Genomic DNA, 23,247 nt, shown 5'->3' with positions numbered 1-23,247 from the left:
ATCGGAATCTTCACTAGCAAAGGCCTTTGCTAGTCCTTGCGCGCCAATGCGCACCGCGCATGCGCGGCCGTCTTCCCGCCCGAAACTGGCTTGTGCCGGCCAGTCTTCTTTTCTCCGCGCTCGGTACGGTTGTGCTTTACCGTTCGTGCCCCGAAAAGTCGGCCTCGCGCGTCGTTTTTCGACTGCTTTCTGTGAGAAATCCAGAAATTATTTGGATTAACCACTTTTGGTTTTTCCTCCCTCTACTTCGAGTTTTTTCGCCCCGTTAAGTTTTCTTTCGTCGTCGGGGTAGGCCTTACTTAGGCCCCGGTCGAAATTTCCCTTTTTTCTGTGCCAAATTTCGCCATTTCGTCTTTCGATTTCGCCGGCGTGATTTTTCCGCCCATGACATCGAAGCCTTCCAGCGGCTTCAAGAAGTGCACCCAGTGCGCCCGGGTAATCTCACTCACTGACAGGCACGCGTCGTGTCTTCAGTGTCTGGGGGCTGGGCACCGCCCTCAGGCCTGTAGTCTGTGTTCCCTTTTGCAAAGGCGGACTCAGGTAGCGAGGTTAGCCCAGTGGAACATTTTGTTCTCGGGCTCTTTGTCGGCATCGGCACCGGGGGTATCGAGTGCATCGACGTCTTCAGCGTCCAGACCTTCAACCTCGGCGGCCAGTACATCGAGTGCATCGAGGCATCGGCCCTCTGCATCGGCGCCGAGACATCGGACAGCTGCATCGACGTCGGTGGTACCGGGACCTCATCTGCTGATGTCGTCGGACGGTGGTGCTTCGTCTGGAGTGCAGGTGAGGGCTGTCCATTCCCCTGCTGGTGGCGGTGAGCCTTCGGGTGGGTCTCCCCCTACCCTGAGGGCTCCTGCGGTACAGCCCCCCCGAGACCGACCTTCTTCGATCTCGGCCCCGAGGAAGCGACGGCTGGATTCTACGTCCTCCTCGTCGGTACCGGGAAGCTCCGGTGACATGCTTCGTCCCAAGAAGTCGAAGAAGCATCGTCACCGGTCCCTTTCCCATGTCGGTACCGAGGGCTCTGGGTCGCCGAAGGAGTCGGCACCCAGCAGGCATCGGCACCGGGAGGACCGCTCACCCTCTGTTCAGGAGGTGTCGATGCGCTCCACTCTGGACAGCCTCCACGCCCGGAACAGGTTCTGACGTCGACGCCTGCATCGACCTCCATGCCTTTCTCTGCAGCCGCTCTGAACGAGAGCCTCCGGGCCGTTCTCCCAGAGATTCTGGGAGAGTTGCTGCGCCCTACCCCTCCGGTACCGGCGGTGCTTGTGCCACCGGTACCGTCGAGCGTGGCGCCGGCTGGCCCATCGCCCGAGGTGAGGTCTCCGGCGTCGGTGCCGCATGCGGTACCGGCTGCCGTCGCCTCCCAGGAAGGCTCCCCGACTACGTCGGCGGAGGGAGCTTCGCCGATGCGGGCGAGGGAGTCTACCTCTCGACGCCCCCATCGTGGACGTGGCTCCACGGAGTCGAGTCGGGCACGGTTGCAGACACAGGTCCGTGAACTTGTGTCTGACACCGAGGGTGAGGCCTCGTGGGAAGAGGAAGAAGACCCCAGATATTTCTCTGACGAGGAGTCTGAGGGTCTTCCTTCCGATCCCACTCCCTCTCCTGAAAGACAGCTTTCCCCTCCTGAGAGTCTGTCTTTTGCTTCCTTTGTCCGGGAGATGTCTACGGCCATCCCCTTCCCGGTGGTTGTGGAGGACGAGCCCAGGGCTGAAATGTTTGAGCTCCTGGACTATCCTTCTCCACCTAAGGAAGCGTCCACTGTTCCCTTGCACCATGTCCTCAAAAAGACATTGCTTGCGAACTGGACCAAGCCTTTAACTAATCCCCACATCCCCAAGAAGATCAAGTCCCAGTACCGGATCCATGGGGACCCAGATCTGATGCGCACTCAGTTGCCTCATGATTCTGGAGTTGTGGATCTGGCCCTAAAGAAGGCTAAGAGTTCTAGGGAGCATGCTTCGGCGCCCCCGGGCAAGGACTCTAGAACCTTAGACTCCTTTGGGAGGAAGGCCTACCATTCTTCTATGCTCGTGGCCAAAATCCAGTCTTACCAGCTCTACACGAGCATACACATGCAGAACAATGTGCGGCAGTTGGCGGACTTGGTTGATGCGCTCCCCCCTGAGCAAGCCAAGCCATTTCAGGAGGTGGTCAGGCAGCTGAAGGTGTGCAGAAAATTCCTGGCCAGAGGGGTGTATGACACCTTTGATGCTGCTCAAGGTGTGGTGATGCGCAGGCTCTCATGGCTGCGTGCCTCCGACCTGGAGAATAGAATCCAGCAGCGGATTGCGGACTCGCCTTGCCGTGCGGATAACATTTTTGGAGAGAAAGTCGAACAGGTGGTAGAGCAGCTCCACCAGCGGGACACCGCATTCGACAAGTTCTCCCGCCGGCAGCCTTCAGCCTCTACCTCTACAGGTAGAAGATTTTTTGGGGGAAGGAGGACTGTTCCCTACTCTTCTGGCAAGCGTAGATACAATCCTCCTTCTCGACAGCCTGCGGCCCAGGCTAAGCCCCAGCGCGCTCGCTCTCGTCAGCAGCGTGTGCCTCAGCAAGGCCCTTCGGCTCCCCAGCAAAAGCAAGGGATGGGCTTTTGACTGGCTCCAGCAGAGCATAGCCGACATCCAAGTGTCAGTGCCGGGCGACCTGCCAGTCGGAGGGAGGTTGAAAGCTTTTCACCAAAGGTGGCCTCTCATAACCTCCGATCAGTGGGTTCTCCAAATAGTCCAGCAAGAATACACCCTCAATTTGGCCTCAAAACCTCCAAATTGTCCACCAGGAGCTCAGTCTTACAGCTTCCAGCACAAGCAGGTACTTGCAGAGGAACTCTCCGCCCTTCTCAGCGCCAATGCGGTCGAGCCCGTGCCATCCGGGCAAGAAGGGCTGGGATTCTATTCCAGGTACTTCCTTGTGGAAAAGAAAACAGGGGGGATGCGTCCCATCCTAGACCTAAGGGCCCTGAACAAATATCTGGTCAAAGAAAAGTTCAGGATGCTTTCCCTGGGCACCCTCCTTCCCATGATTCAGGAAAACGATTGGCTATGCTCTCTGGACTTGAAGGATGCCTACACACACATCCCGATACTGCCAGCTCACAGACAGTATCTGCGATTTCAGCTGGGCACACGTCACTTTCAGTACTGTGTGCTACCCTTTGGGCTCGCCTCTGCGCCCAGGGTGTTCACAAAGTGCTTGGCTGTAGTAGCAGCGGCACTTCGCAGGCTGGGGGTGCACGTGTTACCATATCTCGACGATTGGCTGGTGAAGAACACATCCGAGGCAGGAGCCCTGCAGTCCATGCAGATGACTATTCGCCTCCTGGAGCTACTGGGGTTTGTGATAAATTATCCAAAGTCCCATCTTCTCCCAGTGCAGAGACTCGAATTCATAGGAGCTCTGCTGGATTCTCGGACGGCTCGCACCTATCTCCCAGAGACGAGAGCCAACAACTTGTTGTCCCTCGTCTCGCGGGTGCGAGCGTCCCAGCAGATCACAGCTCGGCAGATGTTGAGATTGCTAGGCCACATGGCCTCCACAGTCCATGTGACTCCCATGGCCCGCCTTCACATGAGATCTGCTCAATGGACCCTAGCTTCCCAGTGGTTCCAGGCTGCTGGGGATCTAGAAGACGTAATCCACCTGTCCACGAGTTTTCTCGAATCCCTGTATTGGTGGACGATTTGGTCCAATTTGACTCTGGGACGTCCTTTCCAAATTCCTCAGCCACAAAAAGTGCTGACCACGGATGCGTCTCTCCTGGGGTGGGGAGCTCATGTCGATGGGCTTCACACCCAAGGAAGCTGGTCCCTCCAGGAACGCGATCTGCAGATCAATCTTCTGGAGTTGCGAGCGATCTGGAACGCTCTGAAGGCTTTCAGAGATCGGCTGTCCCACCAAATTATCCAAATTCAGACAGACAACCAGGTTGCCATGTACTACGTCAACAAGCAGGGGGGCACCGGATCTCGCCCCCTGTGTCAGGAAGCCGTCAGCATGTGGCTATGGGCTCGCCGTCACGGCATGGTGCTCCAAGCCACATATCTGGCAGGCGTAAACAACAGTCTGGCCGACAGGTTGAGCAGGATTATGCAACCTCACGAGTGGTCGCTCAATTCCCGTGTAGTGCGACAGATCTTCCAGGCGTGGGGCACCCCCTTGGTAGACCTCTTCGCATCTCGAGCCAACCACAAAGTCCCTCAGTTCTGTTCCAGGCTTCAGGCCCACGGCAGACTGGCATCGGATGCCTTCCTCCTGGATTGGGGGGAGGGTCTGCTGTATGCTTATCCTCCCATACCTCTGGTGGGGAAGACTTTGTTGAAACTCAAGCAAGACCGAGGCACCATGATTCTGATTGCTCCTTTTTGGCCGCGTCAGATCTGGTTCCCTCTTCTTCTGGAGTTGTCCTCCGAAGAACCGTGGAGATTGGAGTGTTTTCCGACCCTCATCACGCAGGACGAAGGGGCGCTTCTGCATCCCAGCCTCCGGTCCCTGGCTCTCACGGCCTGGATGTTGAGAGCGTAGACTTTGCCTCTTTGGGTCTGTCAGAGGGTGTCTCCCGTGTCTTGCTTGCTTCCAGGAAAGATTCCACCAAGAGGAGTTACTTCTTTCTGTGGAGGAGGTTTGCCGTCTGGTGTGACAGCAAGGCCCTAGATCCTCGCTCTTGTCCTACACAGACCCTGCTTGAATACCTTCTGCACCTGTCTGAGTCTGGTCTCAAGACCAACTCTGTAAGGGTTCACCTTAGTGCAATCAGTGCATACCATTACCATGTGGAAGGTAAGCCGATCTCAGGACAGCCTTTAGTTGTTCGCTTCATGAGAGGTTTGCTTTTGTCAAAGCCCCCTGTCAAGCCTCCTACAGTGTCATGGGATCTCAATGTCGTTCTCACCCAGCTGATGAAACCTCCTTTTGAGCCACTGAATTCCTGCCATCTGAAGTACTTGACCTGGAAGGTCATTTTCTTGGTGGCAGTTACTTCAGCTCGTAGAGTCAGTGAGCTTCAGGCCCTGGTAGCCCAGGCCCCTTACACCAAATTTCATCACAACAGAGTAGTCCTCCGCACTCACCCTAAGTTCTTGCCAAAGGTCGTGTCGGAGTTCCATCTGAACCAGTCAATTGTCTTGCCAACATTCTTTCCCCGTCCTCATTCCTGCCCTGCTGAACGTCAGCTGTACACATTGGACTGCAAGAGAGCATTGGCCTTCTACCTGGAGCGGACACAGCCCAACAGACAGTCCGCCCAATTGTTTGTTTCTTTTGATCCCAATAGGAGGGGAGTGGCTGTGGGGAAACGCACCATATCCAATTGGCTAGCAGATTGCATTTCCTTCACTTACGCCCAGGCTGGGCTGGCTCTTGAGGGTCATGTCACGGCTCATAATGTTAGAGCCATGGCAGCGTCGGTAGCCCACTTGAAGTCAGCCACCATTGAAGAGATCTGCAAAGCTGCGACGTGGTCATCTGTCCACACATTCACATCTCATTACTGCCTACAGCAGGATACCCGACGCGACAGTCGGTTCGGGCAGTCAGTTCTTCAGAACCTGTTTGGGCTTTAGGATCCAACTCCACCCCCAGAGGGCCCTCTTTGTTCTGTTCCAGGTTGCACTCTCAGTTAGTTGGTAAATTTTTTAGGTCAATCTCAGTTATGTCCTCGCCGTTGCGAGGCCCAATTGACCATGGTTGTTGTTTTGAGTGAGCCTGGGGGCTAGGGATACCCCATCAGTGAGAACAAGCAGCCTGCTTGTCCTCGGAGAAAGCGAATGCTACATACCTGTAGAAGGTATTCTCCGAGGACAGCAGGCTGATTGTTTTCACAAACCCGCCCGCCTCCCCTTTGGAGTTGTGTCTTCCCTTGTCTTTGTTTTGCTACATATGAGACTGGCCGGCACAAGCCGGTTTCGGGCGGGAAGACGGCCGCGCATGCGCGGTGCGCATTGGCGCGCGAGGACTAGCAAAGGCCTTTGCTAGTGAAGATTCCGATTGGAGGGGCTGCCGTGGACGTCACCCATCAGTGAGAACAATCAGCCTGCTGTCCTCGGAGAATACCTTCTACAGGTATGTAGCATTCGCTATACATGACCTAGACATAGCCGAAATCTTATCATTTGACTGATTAACCTCTTTGCAATTAATGAACAAGCATTACCACTTTAATCCTTATGTCGAATATGTTCTCTCCATATTCGATGACCTAATGTATGTTACAATCCAATTCATTACTCAGGAACCTTCATGCACTACCATAATGTATTCTTCTTTACCATGTATGTATGTATGCACATGGTATATATATATATATATATATATATATATATATATATATATATATATATATATATAGATAGATAGATAGATAGATAGATAGAGAGAGAGAGAGAGAGAGAGAGAGAGAGAAACATAAGACTCCAGAACATATCAAAACCTTTTTTATTGACAATAAATGTCAATCAACCGTACAAAACAACATATAATACACACTTACTTCACTCAAACACATGCATACTCCAGCCACACATCAGCATTCATAATAGTAGTACACAACACTATACAAATCTCACAAGCTGCAGCAAATTATTGTCGACAGATACATTGCAAACATGTCAACTTGAAACTTGTCAACTTAATCAAAGAGTCCACAGTCCACGCTAGTTCTATACACTTGAACCTGCGTGTGCTCTGTATCAGTTGTCCTTAGTTGACTAAACCAAACTTAATACAATGCTGCACCATATGCGTATGCTGTATGAATATTCTTCAGATTATTGTCGACAGACTCTGGTTTTGAATAAGTTCCCTATTTTTTGATAGTTGGTTATATATATATATATATATATATATATATATATATATATAATACCATGATCTATTCCATGTACGTTATGTTATATTCCATGTACGTTACCATGTATGTATGCACCTTAATGCAATACCATCTGTAATTTTGTTACCCGTAAAGGGCAACCGCCACCACGGCAAATCTAAGCCACATTGAGCCTGCAAATTGGTGGGAAAATGTGGGATACAAATGCTACAAATAAATAAATAAAATAAAAAATCTTGTTGGGCAGATTGGATAGACCGTATAGGTATTTATTTGCCGTCATCTACTATGTTACTATTGGGCTCATTTTCAAAAGAGAAAAACATCCAAAAAGTGGCATAAAAACGTCCAAATTGGTATTTTCAAAACCAATTTTTAGACGTTTTTCTATGAAGTCTGTCAGAAGTGCATTCAAATCACAAGGGGGCAAGTCCGGGGCGTGTTAAGGGTGGGATTTGGGCATTCCTGACGTTTTTCAGCCATAATGGAACTGAACAAAACCGTCCAAGACTAACATTAAGACATTTCGAGCTAGACCTGTTTTTATAATGAATAAGGCACAAAAAGGTGCCCTAAATGACCACTGGAGGGAATCAGGGGTGACTTCACCTTACTCCGCTAGTGGTCACTAACTCCCTCCCACCCCAAAAATGTGATTAAAAACATTACTTGCCAGCCTCTATGCCAACCTCAGATGTTCTACTCAAGTCCATTAGAACAGAATGCAGGTCCCTGGAATAGTCTAGTGGCGGGTGCAGTGCACTGCAGACAGGTGGACCCAGGCCCATACCTCTCCCTACCTGTTACACTTGTGGAGGAAACTGTGAGCCCTCCAAAACTCACTAGAAACCCTCTATACCCACATACAGGTGCCCCCTTCACCCGTAAGGGCTATGGTAGTGGTGTGCAATTGGGGGTAGTGGGTTTTTGGGGGGGCTCAGCAGACAAGACAAGGGAGCAATGGTGAGCTGTGTACCTGGGTGCATTTAATGAAGTCCACTGCAGTGCCCCCTAGGATGCCCTACTGCTTTCCTGGAATGTCAGGGGGACCAGTCTACTAAAAATGCTGGCTCCTCCCACATCCCAATGGCTTGATTTTGTGTGTTTTGCACTTGGGCGTTTTTTGTTTGAAAATGGACCAAAAAAACAAAACGTCCAAATCACAAAACCTTGTGTTTTCCAAAACAAAAGATAGACGTTTTTCTTTTCTGAAAATGACCTTCTTTCCTATTCAGATTTTGGATGTTTTTTGCAGAGTACGCAGCTATGGCATGCATTACCTACAGACCTGAAAACAATCAACGAAACAACTATCTTTCGCAAATCTCTGACAACATACTTCTTCAATAAGGCCTACAATGAGAACCTATAACCTCACCACCAACTCAGTTATGAAAGCCCACTTTCTATACCTACCCTAATTACTCCCTTCTTTCTTCCTTTACTTAATCTCTGCACATTACTAACTGTATCTGATATCCTGGAACGACAATGTTAACAAAACTATGTAAGCCACATTGAGCCTGCAAATAGGTGGAGAAATGTGGGATACAAATGCAATAAATAAATAAATAAATAAATAAAAACGTCAAAAATTGGACTTAGACGTCATATCAACAATGTCCCTCTATGTAAGCTTCCACTAGACTTGCACTATTTTCATCTTTCCGCATCTTAACCCATCCAAAGAGTGCAGATGTGATCCCCCTGCTGGAGGGGAAGCTCTTACTGTGCATCTTCACTATTCCACTGAATTGACAGTGCATCGGGTTCTCGGCTATTGATCCATTGTACGGAAGGAGACTGGATTAGAGTCTGAGAGATGCACAAACACACAGAGCCTCCTGCCTCCTGGCTTCTTCTAGGTTGATTTCAAATACCTTCTTTTCTGCTGACTCTAATTAAGCTCTCCCCAGGCTCCATGAGCATAAAGAACATTTCAGATATATATAACAGGCAATGTGAGCTTCTGCTCTGCTTTCTTAAGATTAACTCTTTATAATCTGTAGCCTCGTACAGAAGAGAAATCTTTGAAATGCGCAGACAGTTTTTAAAAGATTTTCTTTTATGTCTCTTCTCTAGCAGCAAAAAGGGCGGAGGGAGTATTTTAGTCTGGCTAGAATAAATTGTTTTTTTCTGCTACTGTTTCTACTCAAGACAAGCAGGCAGCTATATAGTATTTAAGGCTTGTCTCTGCTGTGCAATTACAGTGCATGATATATTTGTTGACTGCTGCTTACCAGTGGCAGCATTACACACAGGCAGCACACATCATATCTCTTCCTACTGCAAACTAGGCCTGAACAGGCTCTTCTGAGGCGTTTTGATCTTTAACACGGATGAGCACAAGGTCCACTAAATCTCTGTGCTAGGCAGAAAAGGTACATTGCATTATTTAACAGACCCGTACCTGAATGTGTGGGAGCTGACCTGTACCCCAGCGGGCACCCCTTTACCCTCTCCTCCAGTCTCTTTGTTCTCCAATTCTCTGGTGGGACTCACAAAGCCAGAAGAGGGTATGCTGGGAGAATGGCAGAGGGGGCACATTGTTATAAGGAAAGTGAGGCAGGGGCAATGTTACCAGATCAGGTTGTTTCACACCCAGCCGGGCTGTTCCATCCCCCCCCCCCCCCCCCCACACACACACACACAAGGTGCACATAAAAGTGTTGACATGAATCGAGCTAGTTTTGGGCTACCTACAGGCAGACAGAGTGGGTATTTTTTGCCCTGATTTTCAGAGGGGGGGGGGCAGATTACTTATTATATTACCATTTATTAATTACTATACCAAAGAGAACTTAATACAGATTGAAATGCAACAAAAACATCTGTGCAGTGATTGTGAAGTTTTTCATGACACATTCGGAACTATTTTCCTCAGGGTATAAGTCTACTGTTTCTTATGATCCTACAATTTTGGCCTAAGCAAGTGATAGAAAAGATCCTATTTACCAAAGACATATCATAAGGGCAAAATCCTTTTAGTACTGCCACATTGGCTGTCCTCATAAATCAGTTGGAGTTCAGTGGTTACGTCACTATTATGAAGTTATGAAGACTGCATTTTTTAAGTTAAACTTGATAGGATGATCCAATCACTGTTGGATGATGCTTTGAGGGTGGTTGTAAGCTACTTGGACTACTGCAATGCATTTTGGTGTAGACCCTTAAATGAATTCCTTTTTGACTTTTCTGTAGACTTGGATGGGATTGTGTGCCAGGGCCTGGAGACATAGAAGTTAAGCAGTTCTTTTATCTTTCTCTTTTACTTTCTTTTACAATGCTGGAGTTCTTTTTATACTGTTATTGTATTCCGCTTTGATGGTTTTCCCTTAAGCGGTTAATCAAATGAAATACACCTGAACCAGAACCACTGTATTAGGGTTGCCAGTATACTGGAGCTGGAAGCTTCAGATGATTCAGAAGGCAGCTGCTTGACTGGCAATAGGGGTGGGGAGGTTGGATAGTGCACAGCCTTTGTTGAAGGCTTTACTATGGCTTCCAGCTGAGGAATGTTATCTTTTTTAATTGTTGGCTTTAATTTACACGTTTTAAACATTAAACAACCTGCTTATATATTGAGGAGCATCTCCATCAGTATATACTGTACCATTGAGAGCCTTGAGGTCCTTACAAATCCCTTCAGTAGAGGTAAGACGGATGGTGAGGTGGAGGACAAGGGCCTGTAGCTTGGAATAATCTCCCAGTCAAATTGCAGGTAATGATTAGTCCTTCAGGAAAGGATTTAAATTATATTTCCATGATGACTGGCTTCTAGGGGTGGTGCCATGGTCTGGACTGCAGGATGCGTTCTGATGGGTCGCAGACCTGCCAAGGGGGAGATCTAGGGCCCGCCCCCAGTCCACTCCACCCTGCCCCTAGCTCTGCCCCACTCCACCCACAACCCTGCCCATTGCTCCATCCCAGCACAGCTGATTCATGGCCAGTGGCAAAAGGAGTGGTCTGCTTATCTACTAGATGCAAGAAACACCTTCATAAACATCATCTCCTGCTGCCATAGGATCAGTGGCAACAAGAGATGGGATCAGTGGCAACAGGAGATGGTGCTTTACAAGGAGGTTTGACTGAGAACAGGAGATGGCATGACGTCAAAAAGTTGAAGCCACTTAGGTTAGTCTGTGTTTCCCCTTCCCCTTGCAGCCGTTCCTCTGCGTACACTCAAAACAAAGTAAACAAACCTATAAGCTGCTGCATCCATGTTGTCGTTCTTTATTGTTGGTAGCATTTTTATTCAATTTCACTTATATTTTCAAACATGCCGGCTTGTGCGTACGGATGTACACAGAGGAAGTATAATAACGGAATAACTTTTCATAGGTAGAGTTGTAATTTGTTATAAATCATAATCAGTGTTTCATTTGTAGGAGCTAGTTATAGGGACACACTAGCATGTGTTATATTCTTACAGAGATTTTTTTTTCTCCTGGTAAAGGGCCACTAAAACAGACATCATGTATGAAAACCAGGTGCTCAACATTCAGAGTTTCTATTTATTTATTTATTTACTTATGACATTTATATCCCACATTAAACATACATTAGGTTGAAACCTGGGAGCATTTGCCTAGAGCAAAAGAGAAAAATGGTTTGTGGGAACTTGCTCCTTTTGTTTTGTGGAATGCAGTGGTATACTATAAAAATGCACTTAATATTGTTTATTACTACTATTTATAATGAGGGAAGAGCTACCTTAATGCAGAAGTCCAGAGTCAGTCAAAATGTGCCAACATTTTCCAGTTCTGTGATATATCTTTATTTCTTCTTCAAGTCATTTTTCAACAGCATTTTCTCAGTTATTGCCCCAATGCAAACACAATTACAATGTTAATTAAGTTTTGGATGTTACTGAATTCTATTAGGTGGGGGAGGCTTTGGTGCTGTGGCAACAGGTAGAAAGTGCCAACAGCCAAAGCAGGTAGGAAAATCACTTGTTCTGGCTGCCGAAAGACATCTTCAGCTGGTGGGGCCAGACATAAGGGTGTCAGAATTGTCGGGTGGGCCCGAGCCGAAACTGGGTGGGCCAAGGCCCACCCCGTGGCTACACCCCTGCAGTACCTGTGAACTTTGCAACTATCTTCAGAGTTTTAAAAGCTCAGTCCACAGTGCAATAATGATTTTAATAAGCTTACCTGCAAAAGCCCTGGTTGTCATATGCCATGCTGAGCCATTCATTAAAGACAGCTTTATTTCTGAATTTATTGTTGTTATTATTTCGTCCTTTAAGACCAAAATAAGACGTTTGCATATTTTCCAATTCTTCACGTTCAAGCTGATGCCATAACTGCATTTCCCTGTCAACAGGAAGTAGCAAACAGAAACAGTGACACCTAATGTGGTTTCTGCAACAATACTATAACAGACGGCAGCAAAAGTCTATTAAGAATCTGATTTCTGTTTTTATTATAAACTGACACTTTTAAATCCAGAAACATTCAATGACATGAGTAGTTGTGTGTTTGGAGGGAGCCCGGATTAAGGTTATTTACAGAGCTGCTTTTGGGGAGACTTGATAGACTCGGGCTTTGGGGGGTGGGTGGGTGGCAGAAGGGGGGGATGGGGGAAGCATAAAAAGTATTGATTTTTTCATTAGGTTCCGGGGGGCCATCAGAGACCAGGCCCTTGGGAACCACTGCACTGTGGTATTTCCAAGGAAGGGGGGTGTTGGGGGGTTGTAGGGGTACTAACAATTTGTGTGGGTGGACGGGGAGATGGTTTGGGGGATAATGTTAAAATATAAAGATTGATGATGATGGTTTTCAATTGTCTGCTGCGGGTGCTGGCTATTTAGGTAGTCAGTTACTGGCTGCATGAATTTTATGTGTGCTTTGTTTGAATGTCGTCAATAAAAATTGTTGAAACATAAATCCAGAAAAATACCCTGACTTGTATGGTGCCTCTCTTCTTAGAGCTCCTTTCACGAAGCTGCTCTAGTGATTTCTACGCGGCAAATGCGACAAAGCCCATTCAATTCCTGTGGGCTTTGTTGCATTTGCCGCGCCGAGAATCACTAGTGCAGCATTGTGAGCCTATGGGACAACGTGATGACTGCTGAACCAATACATCAGCTCCACAAATAATCACATAAGAAACAGAATGTAATTAAAAGCTAGAGGCAGTGACCCAAGGAGTTTGTAGCAAATATATTTGTAATTAGGTCCGGATGATGACACAGTGAGATGCCAAACACCTCACAATAAAAGGCTATGGTTTCAATTACAGGTTAACGGGTGTGAAGGCCAACGTAAGATATCTACTCTAAAGACGGAGACAATATTTAGGCATCACAGACATGCATGAGTGACCAGAATATCAGCATATACATCCTTATATCTGCATACATGCACAGAAATGCCAATATTCTTGGCTATGCAATATTCTATGTATTCAGAGGAATTCTATAAATGATGCTTAAAATTGTGCACAATTTAATAGCGTAATGAGCCTGTTACATTGTTTTGCCACCTTGAGAGTTTCAGACATTGTAATACTGAGGTCCCTCTCCTGGTCTGTGCATCAGCCTCTCGTCCCCTATCACATACAAATCCTTTGCATTTTAACACCCCAAATGCATTTACTCTGCATTAAATTTTAACTGCCAAACATTACACCATTCTTGTAATTTTTGTAGATCACTTCTCATCAGGGGCGTAGCCAGACTTTGGTGGGAGGGGGGTCCAGAGCCCGAGGTGAAGGGGCACATTTTAACCCCCCCCCCCCCACCATTGACGACCCCACTGCCAACGCCACCTTTGCCCTCCTCCCGCTGCCAACTCGCCGTCACCTACCTTTGCTGGTGGGGGGACCCCAACCCCCGCCAGCCGAGGTCCTCTTCTTCTCACAAAAGGCTTCCTTCTGTTTCTGATGTGCAGGACGTCAGAAACAGAAAGAAGCCTTTTGCGAGAAGAAGAGGACCTCGGCTGGCGGAGGTTGGGGTCCCCTGCCAGCAAAGGCAGGTGACGGCGACAGCGGGTTGGCGGGAGGGGAGGTCAAGAGGGTCATCGGCAGGGGGGGTCCAGGGCCAAATCTACGGGGGCCCAGGCCCTCCCTGGCCCCACGTAGCTATGCCACTGCTTCTCATGTTGCTTACTCCCTCTGGGGTGCCATCCACATAAAGGCAAATTTCCTTCTAACCCTTCAGCACTGTCACTCACAAATATAGGGGGTCTTTTACTAAAGATTAGCTCAAGTTATTTGCAGCAGGTCCCATTTTATTCCTATGGGCCCTGCTGCAGTTAAAGCAAGCTAACCTTTAGTAAAAGACCCCCATATTGAATAGAATTGGCCCAAGTACCGATCCCTGAATCACTCCATTACTCACCTTTCTTTCCTCCCTGTGAACTCCATTTACCACCACCCTTTGCCACCTATCAGTCAACCAATTTCTGATCCAGTTTACCACCTTGGGTCTGATCCCAAATACACTCAGTTTATTTTATGAACCTGCTATGAGGAACAGTATCAAAGGCTTTTCTGAAATTTAAGTAGTTTACCAAAAATTGAGGAGATAGAGAGAAACAATAAACAGTACTGCAATAGATGAGGGTTCCTCCACAATTTTCCAAACGTGCACGCAATGAATATAATCCAAAAAATATTTATTCAAATTCTTCAAAACATAGCACAATATCAAGGTTTATATCAAAAAATGTGTCCAAAAAACTAATGGAGCTCGCATAACAGATCCAAAGTTCTGATGAATCTTGAAAGCGCCTACTTAAGCGAAGGGACCCATTTCACCAACTTATACGACTTCATCAGCATCAGATATATGTCATGTGTTCCAAAGCAGGAACTGGGTTTGTGAACCCTTGGGCCACTGCCGAGGAGCGGCAGTGGCAGGCAAAACCACCCCACAAAGGGATAAGGCAGAATTCTGACAGGGCCAGAATTCTGACAGGGCAGACTTCACCTGCACTTGACCAGCGTTCCTCAGGAGTTGAGCCCCTGGGTGCAGGTGGCCGGCAGGACTTACCGGACAGGGCAGGAACTGGAAACCAGCAGGATACACACAGGGGCTAGAGCACACAGGGAGGCTAGGCAGAATACTAGACTAGGACTCTCAGACAGACAAGGGACAGAACTGAAAGCTGCAAGCAGCCACTGAAACAGGGAAGAAACACTGATAGACAGGAGACAGAAATGAAAGCTGCCAGGCAGCCACTGAACAAGAAACACAGGCAACCAAGCACTAGACAAAGACATACAAACAAGAAACAAGACTGGGCAACAAGCAATACAGAACAAGAAGCTACATAAAGACTAAACTAGAAACAGGCAAGAATACAGACTAAAAACTGGACTAGGCAGAGGTGTAGCAAGCACCAACAAACCAGGGCCTTAGGCGATGCAAAGGCAAAGCAGAGAGTTTCCAAATGGCTAATAAGCCCAGCAGCAGCTGAGATTCAGCTGTAGTAATCACAAGGCAGCTATGGGTGCTGTGCAGGCTCAAACAAGCCAAGCAAGTCTGGCAGGCCGGAAGATCTGGACTGGACTGGGCTGAAGTCTAGAACGGGAAACAGCACACAGACAATCCAATGCAGCCACCAGGTCTGGCCACCAGGTGGCGAGATGACTGAGAGCTTGAAACATGGGCACGATCGTGACATATATTACAGGCTTCAAACTTGGAAGACCTATGTATAGCTCGGAGACCACTTCACATCTCCAAAATTGAAGCCTGCAATATATCTGACCCTGATGAAGCTGTATAAGTTGGTGCACTAGGATTTTTAGTGAGCGCTAATGATTAGAGTGCGCTAAATGGTAGGGCATCTTTAGCGTTTAGCGCATGCATGTTTAATGCACATGCTAGTGCACCTTTGTAAAAAGGGTCCCCTAACTGATTAGCACAGCACATGCCTACTCTCCACCCCCTCCTGTGCTAAAAAATAAATTTAAATTTTTAGCACATGGTTAATGACTGCATATGTAAAAAAATTACCATGGTAACCCTGAGTGTGCCCCACAATGAGCCCTTTTTTTTTTTTTGCTGTAGTAAGTACGAGCTTTACCTTTCCGTCCTCTTCCGTTCATTTTTCTTAATACACTTGATAAGACAACAGGTTAGAAAAGCCATAGACATCAACAGGATGATGGCACCGCTTACAATGGATGCGATGACTGCCACTTTAAATCCAAACGTCTCATATTTAGAAATCGCTACGAATAAAGAAAAAGAACACAAAGAGCAAATATTTAAGGCGGATGTGCTAGGAAGTCCATCTTAAAGATGTTATGAAAAACCTTGCTTCAGTTTCCAGCTCTTCCTGCTTTACCCTCGCTGGAGTTGCTCGAACTAACGAGTTAGCTTGCTCTTCAGTAAAGCACGATGGGTATTTCATTAGAAGCAGGGTCCAGAAGTGGGCTATTATATAGCCTTTTATGAATAACTCAGCAATGAACTTGTTCACAAGAAACTTGTCAGAGCAATTAATCACAAAATTCCTGCCAGTAGAGGGGTAACTAGAAGGCAGGCAGGTATCTGGCAGACACTTTGTCATCACAACAAATGCAAATGATGGAGGTGGTTTTCCAATTAGGTGTGAAAAGGGTAGCTGTGAATAACTGGAAAAGGTTTTAAAAAATAGCCTCCTTCTGGGAAATGTTCCTTATTTTGCAGCCTTTGGTTCGGGGTGGGGGTGGGGGGGTCATCTTATGCACCTGATCCAGTTCATATCTGGGTGTTTAAATAGAAACCTTAGAACACATTCTTTTAATTTGTTCAATTTTTATTTTGATAGGAAAAAAAAAAAAAGACATTGGTAGGCATAGTCAGACCCAACGCTATCCCCCCACCTCTGTCACATATAGACATGCACCCTCTCTCGCTTGGCACCGTACCTCTGACAGTTACATTCTATCTATTACTTTATTGATGAGTTTTAATGGAGCCAAAGTGGTCCCCACTGGCACTGCTGCTGCTGATTTTCAAAATGGCTCCAGCCTCAAATTAGCCAGCTCTATTTTGAAAAACAGCAAAAGTGGGGCAGAAGTCACTGGGGATCTGTCACACCCCTCACAGGATCAGGCCCTGTATAGGAAATGATCTCAGGCCTCTTTCTGGTCTTATACTACTGCCTGTCCTCACTTAGGAAGAGGTACCACACGACTGTTCCTTCATAGATTCCTGGGGTTGATTGGTCCTTGTAGAGGGCTTCCATTGTTTGGTTCCCTACACCTCCTGGAACTTCTAATCTTCTCTGTCCTCAAACAGGTCTCTCATGGAGCTCTGAGAGCCTTGTTCTACGTTGATCACTGGTGTCTAACTCCAGCTAGTCTATCTCTGATGACCCTATGCTTCCTTCCTTGATCTTTACTGCCTCTTTCTCCTCCTCCACCTGAATGTCCAAGTGCCTACTCCTTCCTCTTTGGGACCCTTGTTCTGGCAGCTTTTGAGTATTAGAGGGCTCAACCCAAATGGAAAGGGAGTTATTATAGGTCCCTGGATTCCTCTCGCATGGGCCTGGCCATGACAGAATTGCCCCTTCCCCAATAAAACTCAAGGATGGAGTAAGAGATGGGTGGGGAAGATTGGGGAATGCAGCTTTAAAATAATTACTGGCACCAAGGGGAGTGGCAGGCCCACAACTTCTCCTTTTCATTTTTGCTTGAGGGTTGTTGTTTTTTTTTTGTCTTTTTCATTATTTTGCACATCCCTTAAAGGTACCCCTGTCAGATACGGCCAAACCAAAACAGCAATATGAAAAGTTAATTCAGCAGTTCTTTAAACAAGACGCCTTTCATATGTGACATAATCATAACATTTCTATTGCTTTCCATGAAATGAATGATTAATTCTTTTGGTTTCAATCAGGAGGGAATTTCCGTAACTCATAACTTTGCCACTTATGAGCCATTAGAGCACCTCCTTTCACTCACAATTTATGAGAATAAAACTTTTCCTAATGAGTAACTATTCTGTATTCCGCAGGCATTCGTAAATTTATGTTGCCGCTTTAAATTCTGAAGTGGGTGCTTGGTGTTATGGCTTGGAAGAATGTTACCAATTATTTCACACGTATTGGCTCTGATTTGGTCTTCACTAGCTTTGAGACCAGCTGTGGTATAATTTGTGACACTGTTCTGATTATGATTGCTCCCAGCAGAATGATATACTTTTCATAATACGTATGTATCTTGTCATACAATCATTTGAAAAGTTATAAAACGCAGGGTGGGAATAATGTTCTTTGATGTAATCTGAGATAAAACAAATTCTTAAAAATATATGTTTAAAAGTATATAGCACCAACTGTTAGGAGAAACAAGGAAGGCTGATACTGCCTGTTGTTGAGGATCAGTCACTGTCTGTCCTTCCATCCATACTCATAACTTTGTTTTTGCATTCAGTTCTTCACCCCCCACCCCATCCTCTCATACACTATCCTTCCATCCACTAACTCACTCAAGCTCCACCAGCCACTAATACCAAGGGATGTGTATTCGTTTGAAATTACCTAGGAAATGTCAGCAATGTTTTCCATGTCGTTTCATGTCATTGGCAAATGAAAACAAGCAGACCAAAACACGAAATTTTGTGTACTTTCCTGTTCTGTCAATAATGCGCACTCTGCGTACTCTTTCCCAATAGCGCACGGGAAAGAGTGTGCACTAAGGGTATGCCCTTTTAGCAAATGATGTGCACTCTTTGGGGCCGATATTCAGACCACAGGACGGAGCCCAGCTAACTCCCAAGGTCAGCAGTGAACACGGAAATTCAATGCCAGGGCAGTATTCGATGACCGACATTGAATTGTGGGGGGGGGGGGGTTGCTGCTAAAAACATAGCCAGTTGAGCTGATATTGATTGGCTGACCAGCTATTTACACAGGTCCATCTGGCTGCTAAACTTAGCTGGTCAGCCAATGAAAACTGGCGTTAACTGGCTATGTTGCATGACATAGCCAGTGACTGGGCTAGCAGCTAAGCGGGAATATTCAGACAATATAGCCACCTATCTCGCACTGAATATTAGCAGCCAACTTAAGGCTATATAACTGGCCAGGAGCTGATTTGTGAATACTACACATTCTTTGCAAACAGGGCGCAGTCCTTCCGAAAGAGCATCCGCTCTTAACATTGTTCCCATGAAAAAAGGGACACACAGAAAAACAAACATTCCTGCAAACGACAAAACATTAAGATTTTTTACTACTACCTCCCCATGCACTCAATCACTCGGACCCCATCACTACTTATAACCACCCCATGAACTCACTCAGGGGTCCTTTTACAAAGGCATGCTGAAAAATGGCCTGCGGTAGTGTAGACGCGTGTTTTGGGCGTGCGCAGAATCATTTTTCAGCGCACCTGTAAATAAAGGCTTTTTTAAAATGTTTGCCGAAAACGGAAATGTGGCAAAATGAAAATTGTTGCGCGTCCATTTTGGGTCTGAGAACTTACCGCCAGTCATTGACCTAGCAATAAGGTCTCACACAGTAACCAGGTGGTAATGGTCTACGCGCGTAGCTGCTGCGCGTCAGAAAATAAAAAATATTTTTCGGATGCGCATAGCGGACGCGTGCCAACATTCAAATTACCATAAGGGCCACGCAGTAACTGGGCGGTAACTCCAGTTTGGCGCACGTAGGCACCTACGAGGCTTAGTAAAAGGGCCCCTCAATTAGTCCCCCTGCTGCTGGTCTTAACTTGTTCCATTCACTCCCTCATTCCCCGACATACATACACCATTGGCGTAACACCCCTTCTTGCGATACTTCCAACATGCATTTTTCTAGTTTTTAATGTCTGCTGCAGTCTGCTGCTGCATCCACATCAATATTACAAAACATCTAACCCCCTTCATACAAAATGCATTCCTATAGAAATTCCTGGGCTTTTTATAGCTCTTTGGAAATGACTGGCTCTGTAATTCACTGCTCACACTGTCAGCTTTCTGTGAGAATGACAGCTGGAAGTGTGACAGTGAGGTGGCACTTGCTGTGCTCCTCTTGCTATTCACAGGAAGCCACACAATTAGATTCTTAGCAGCTCGCGCTTCACACCATGCAGTCCTCTGAGAAAAGTGCACTGTCTAATGCAGCGTCGAGTGTACCTGGGTCCAACAACATCTTCAGCGAGCCGCTGCTAGATACAAGCTTTTCGCAGATCGTAAAAGGCGGCCTGCTCCGATTTTTCAACCTGGACAAAACGTTTGGCTCAGTACCAAATACTTGAGGCTCCGTTTACCCTCCTTCAAGTTTGCTCCCCGATACATTGGACCCTTCTCAGTACAATCTCATGTGGGAGCTGTCACTTATCGTCTCCAGTTACCAGCTAACCTCAAGGTCCACAATGCCTTTCATGTGTCCCTGCTAAAGCCATTCTAAACCTCTAAATGGCACCCAGAGCCAAAGAAGATCATTGTTCCTGACTCCGAGCCTGATCCTGAATTCGAGGTAGATGAGGTTCTGGACTCCAAACGTCAAAGGGGGCGGCTGTTCTACTTGCTATCCTGGAAGTACTTTGGTCCCGAAGATAATTCCTGGGAGCCCGCTGCCAATGTCCATGCACCTGAATTGATCCGGGAATTCAATTCCCACTACCCATCCAAACCTGGACCTAGGCAGAGGGAGGTCCTTAAGGAGGGGGTACTGTCATGTCCCCTACCTCAACGCAAGCAGCATCCTCGGGCTGCGCAGGGTCCTGTCAACACGCACACATGACTGGCACAGCCCTGAGCCATGTGTGTGTAGTTCTTCTCTGGCCACAGGCTCCTTGATTGCTTTGCTTCCATGCACCTGGGTCTGCTCTCTCTCTGCCTAGCTTCTCTCCTATTGGTCTTCCGGTTCCTCCTTCCCCTGCTCTTGTCTTATGGCTGTGCTCCTTCTCCCTGCCGGTCTCTGCTGATGTCAGACGCCAGCACTTTATCAGCTGAGCTCTTCCTAGACTCCATGCTTCGGCTTCTTCTTTGGTAGGTGTTACTTGCTCAGTAGTTTGCTTCTTCTCTACTTTGTCCCTCATTTCTGACTTTGCCTATACCTGGATTACTCTCTTGCCTGCTGCCTGCCTATTGATTTTACCTGTGCCTGGATTACTCTCTCTTGCCTGCCTACTGACTTTGCCTGTGCCTGGATTACTCTCTTGCCTGCTGCTTGCCTACTGACTTTGCCTGTACCTGGATTACTCTCTTGACCTGCTGCCTGCCTGGCCGATACGTTCACCACCCCGCTTCCAGCTCCGTCTCATAAGTCCTGCAGGCCGCCCACACCTAGGGGCTCAACCTCTGGGGAACAGCGCTCAGTGCAGGTGAAACCCGGGGTTGCCCGGCCGCCAAGCAGAACTTGGTCCAAGTACCGGGTTTAGCAGCGCTCTACCTGGTACAAGAACTCACAAGTCTGACACACATGTCCATTTTCTGCCCCCACAAAAGGCCTTTTTTGCATGTGCACTGAAAAACAGACCTGCGCGCGTCTACACCAGCGCAGGCCACTTTTCAGCGCACCTTAGTAAAAGGACCCCTTACTTTAGTTTAATACATTCAAATACACTGTTGCAGGTATCGTAGAAAAGGCTCTACACTGGCAGTCGTTTCTAAAATACCACTGGAATTGAGCACGTTTCATCCTAGAGGTCTCAATTCTGATCTCTACGATCTATGTAAAATGGGCCTTTATGTCAAACATATTCTGAGCAAGCCTGAACATTTGTTCCACAGCACAAGAGAAAACCCACAGGCGGCTCTCCAGAAAGTCAGCCATGTGCATGACTCATCATATACCAAAATGGAAGTGTACGCTATTATTGGAGGGAATGAGGGGATAATGTAAGCAGCGATAGTGATTAGTAGGGAATAATAAGAATCAAATGTCTACACTGGATTCTGGGAAGGTGTGGAGGACACTTATACATCTTTTCTGACTGCACATACATCATTTAAAAAATTAATCTCATTTGTAAATAACTCCATCTAGCCGGTCTATACAGTATATTTCATCTCTGATTGTACCCTTAGCTGTCTATTAAGATGTTTCAATAAAAGTAGTGAATAAATCCCAATCAATAAATAATGTGTATTGTGTTGACATTGTAAGTAGTATCCTATGCCCTGATATGAACTGTTATTTGAATATTTTTATTCCTGTGTCTATTGCCTATGTCTGACTTATTCTTGCTGAACACCACCATGGATGAATTTCTTCACAGAGATGGTAAATAAATCCAAATAAATAAATAAGCAAATGTTGTTCATAATAAGCGGCCTACCCCAGTCTTCCTTCTCCCCTATCCCCCTAACGCAGGATCTTAGATGAACACCGCCTTGGGTGAAACTCTCATAAATGCATTTAATAAATATGAATACATAAATAAACAATAGCATACCTGTGCCTGGGAGTATGAAATCTGAGGATATTCCTGAACCTGCCTCAGCAATAACAGAAAAAGCTCATGCCAGCTGAAACTATTACCCTGACCTGGCTAATTCTGGGAAGGACAATTTTCAAAGGGCAGTTATGCGGGTCAATTGCTTGGGCTTAGCACTGCCTTTCCCTCAGCTGCTATGTTTCAACAATTTTATTGATGGTACAACAGGATTAACAGTCCGCAATCTCAATATACAACCAGTGAAAAACAAAACAAACTGATTAATGGCAGGATAATGAGTACACCATCAAAGCTTTAACATTTTCTCCCCTCCTACCCCACTCCACATCCAACCCCCCTGTCCAAGTTTTAATATTCGTGTTCTAGTGTGGATCCATATCTCCCTCCTCCCTTCCTATCCTGCATGCATAATCCAATCCTTATGGTTCTATTCTCTCTGGGGTACCCCATGGCAACCTATTCAGGACTTGACTGCGTGCTCTTGGAGACACTTTATTTAAATATTGCTTCCATATGGCCAGAAATCTCAACTGTCTTTTTGGCGAGAGTCTCGCCCCCCGGGATTCCCATAGCATAAGTTGATGGAGCTTGTTCCTCCAATACCAATAGGAGGGAGGCATGTCCGATAGCCAGTGATTGAGAATACATGTTTTTCCTTCCCTCAGCTGCTAAAGCACATGGGTTGTGAGATGGAAGTGTACATTCCATAGGCAGAGCAGGGGTGTGCTTAGGGCTGGGAAGGCAAATTACGTGTGGGGAACTCACTTGGAAATCCCCACACACGCAGGGCAATACAGCAGGTAGAACCTCTGCAGGTTCATTGGTACCGCTGGCCCTTGATCTCTGTGAATTTTCCCTTTTAAGTGAAGCTTGCAGATCTGCAGCTACAAAGTACCTGTGCACAGGAAACCTCTCTTGGGGGTTCTGAAATTGCTCTTTGACTCTTTCAAATGTTATCTAGGTTTAAATATATTCAGGCAATGTCACCATTCATGACTAGAAAACCGAGTCTCAGTGTATAATAATACATCAACATCTGGACCAGTAATTTGTGGATTAACCTG

The 23,247-nt window shown here is 46.7% G+C and overlaps 1 protein-coding gene across 3 annotated transcripts in view; it reads right to left on the bottom strand.

Moving 5' to 3' along the window:
- Positions 1 to 23,247, bottom strand: part of SUSD3 (sushi domain containing 3) — an 82,444-nt gene that overhangs the window by 1,678 nt on the left and 57,519 nt on the right. For all 3 annotated transcript variants that reach the window (XM_030207523.1, XM_030207522.1, XM_030207521.1), the window contains 2 exons: positions 15,871 to 16,018; positions 11,989 to 12,150 (listed from right to left, as the gene is read on the bottom strand). In XM_030207523.1, the coding sequence (XP_030063383.1) occupies positions 11,989 to 12,150; positions 15,871 to 16,018 (310 nt within the window). The remainder of the gene's footprint in view (positions 1 to 11,988; positions 12,151 to 15,870; positions 16,019 to 23,247) is intronic.

The sequence above is a fragment of the Microcaecilia unicolor genome, chromosome 6 (genome assembly GCF_901765095.1).
Source record: "Microcaecilia unicolor chromosome 6, aMicUni1.1, whole genome shotgun sequence".
In the NCBI taxonomy this organism is placed as follows: domain Eukaryota; kingdom Metazoa; phylum Chordata; class Amphibia; order Gymnophiona; family Siphonopidae; genus Microcaecilia; species Microcaecilia unicolor.
This window is presented reverse-complemented; position numbering and strand designations above follow the sequence as displayed.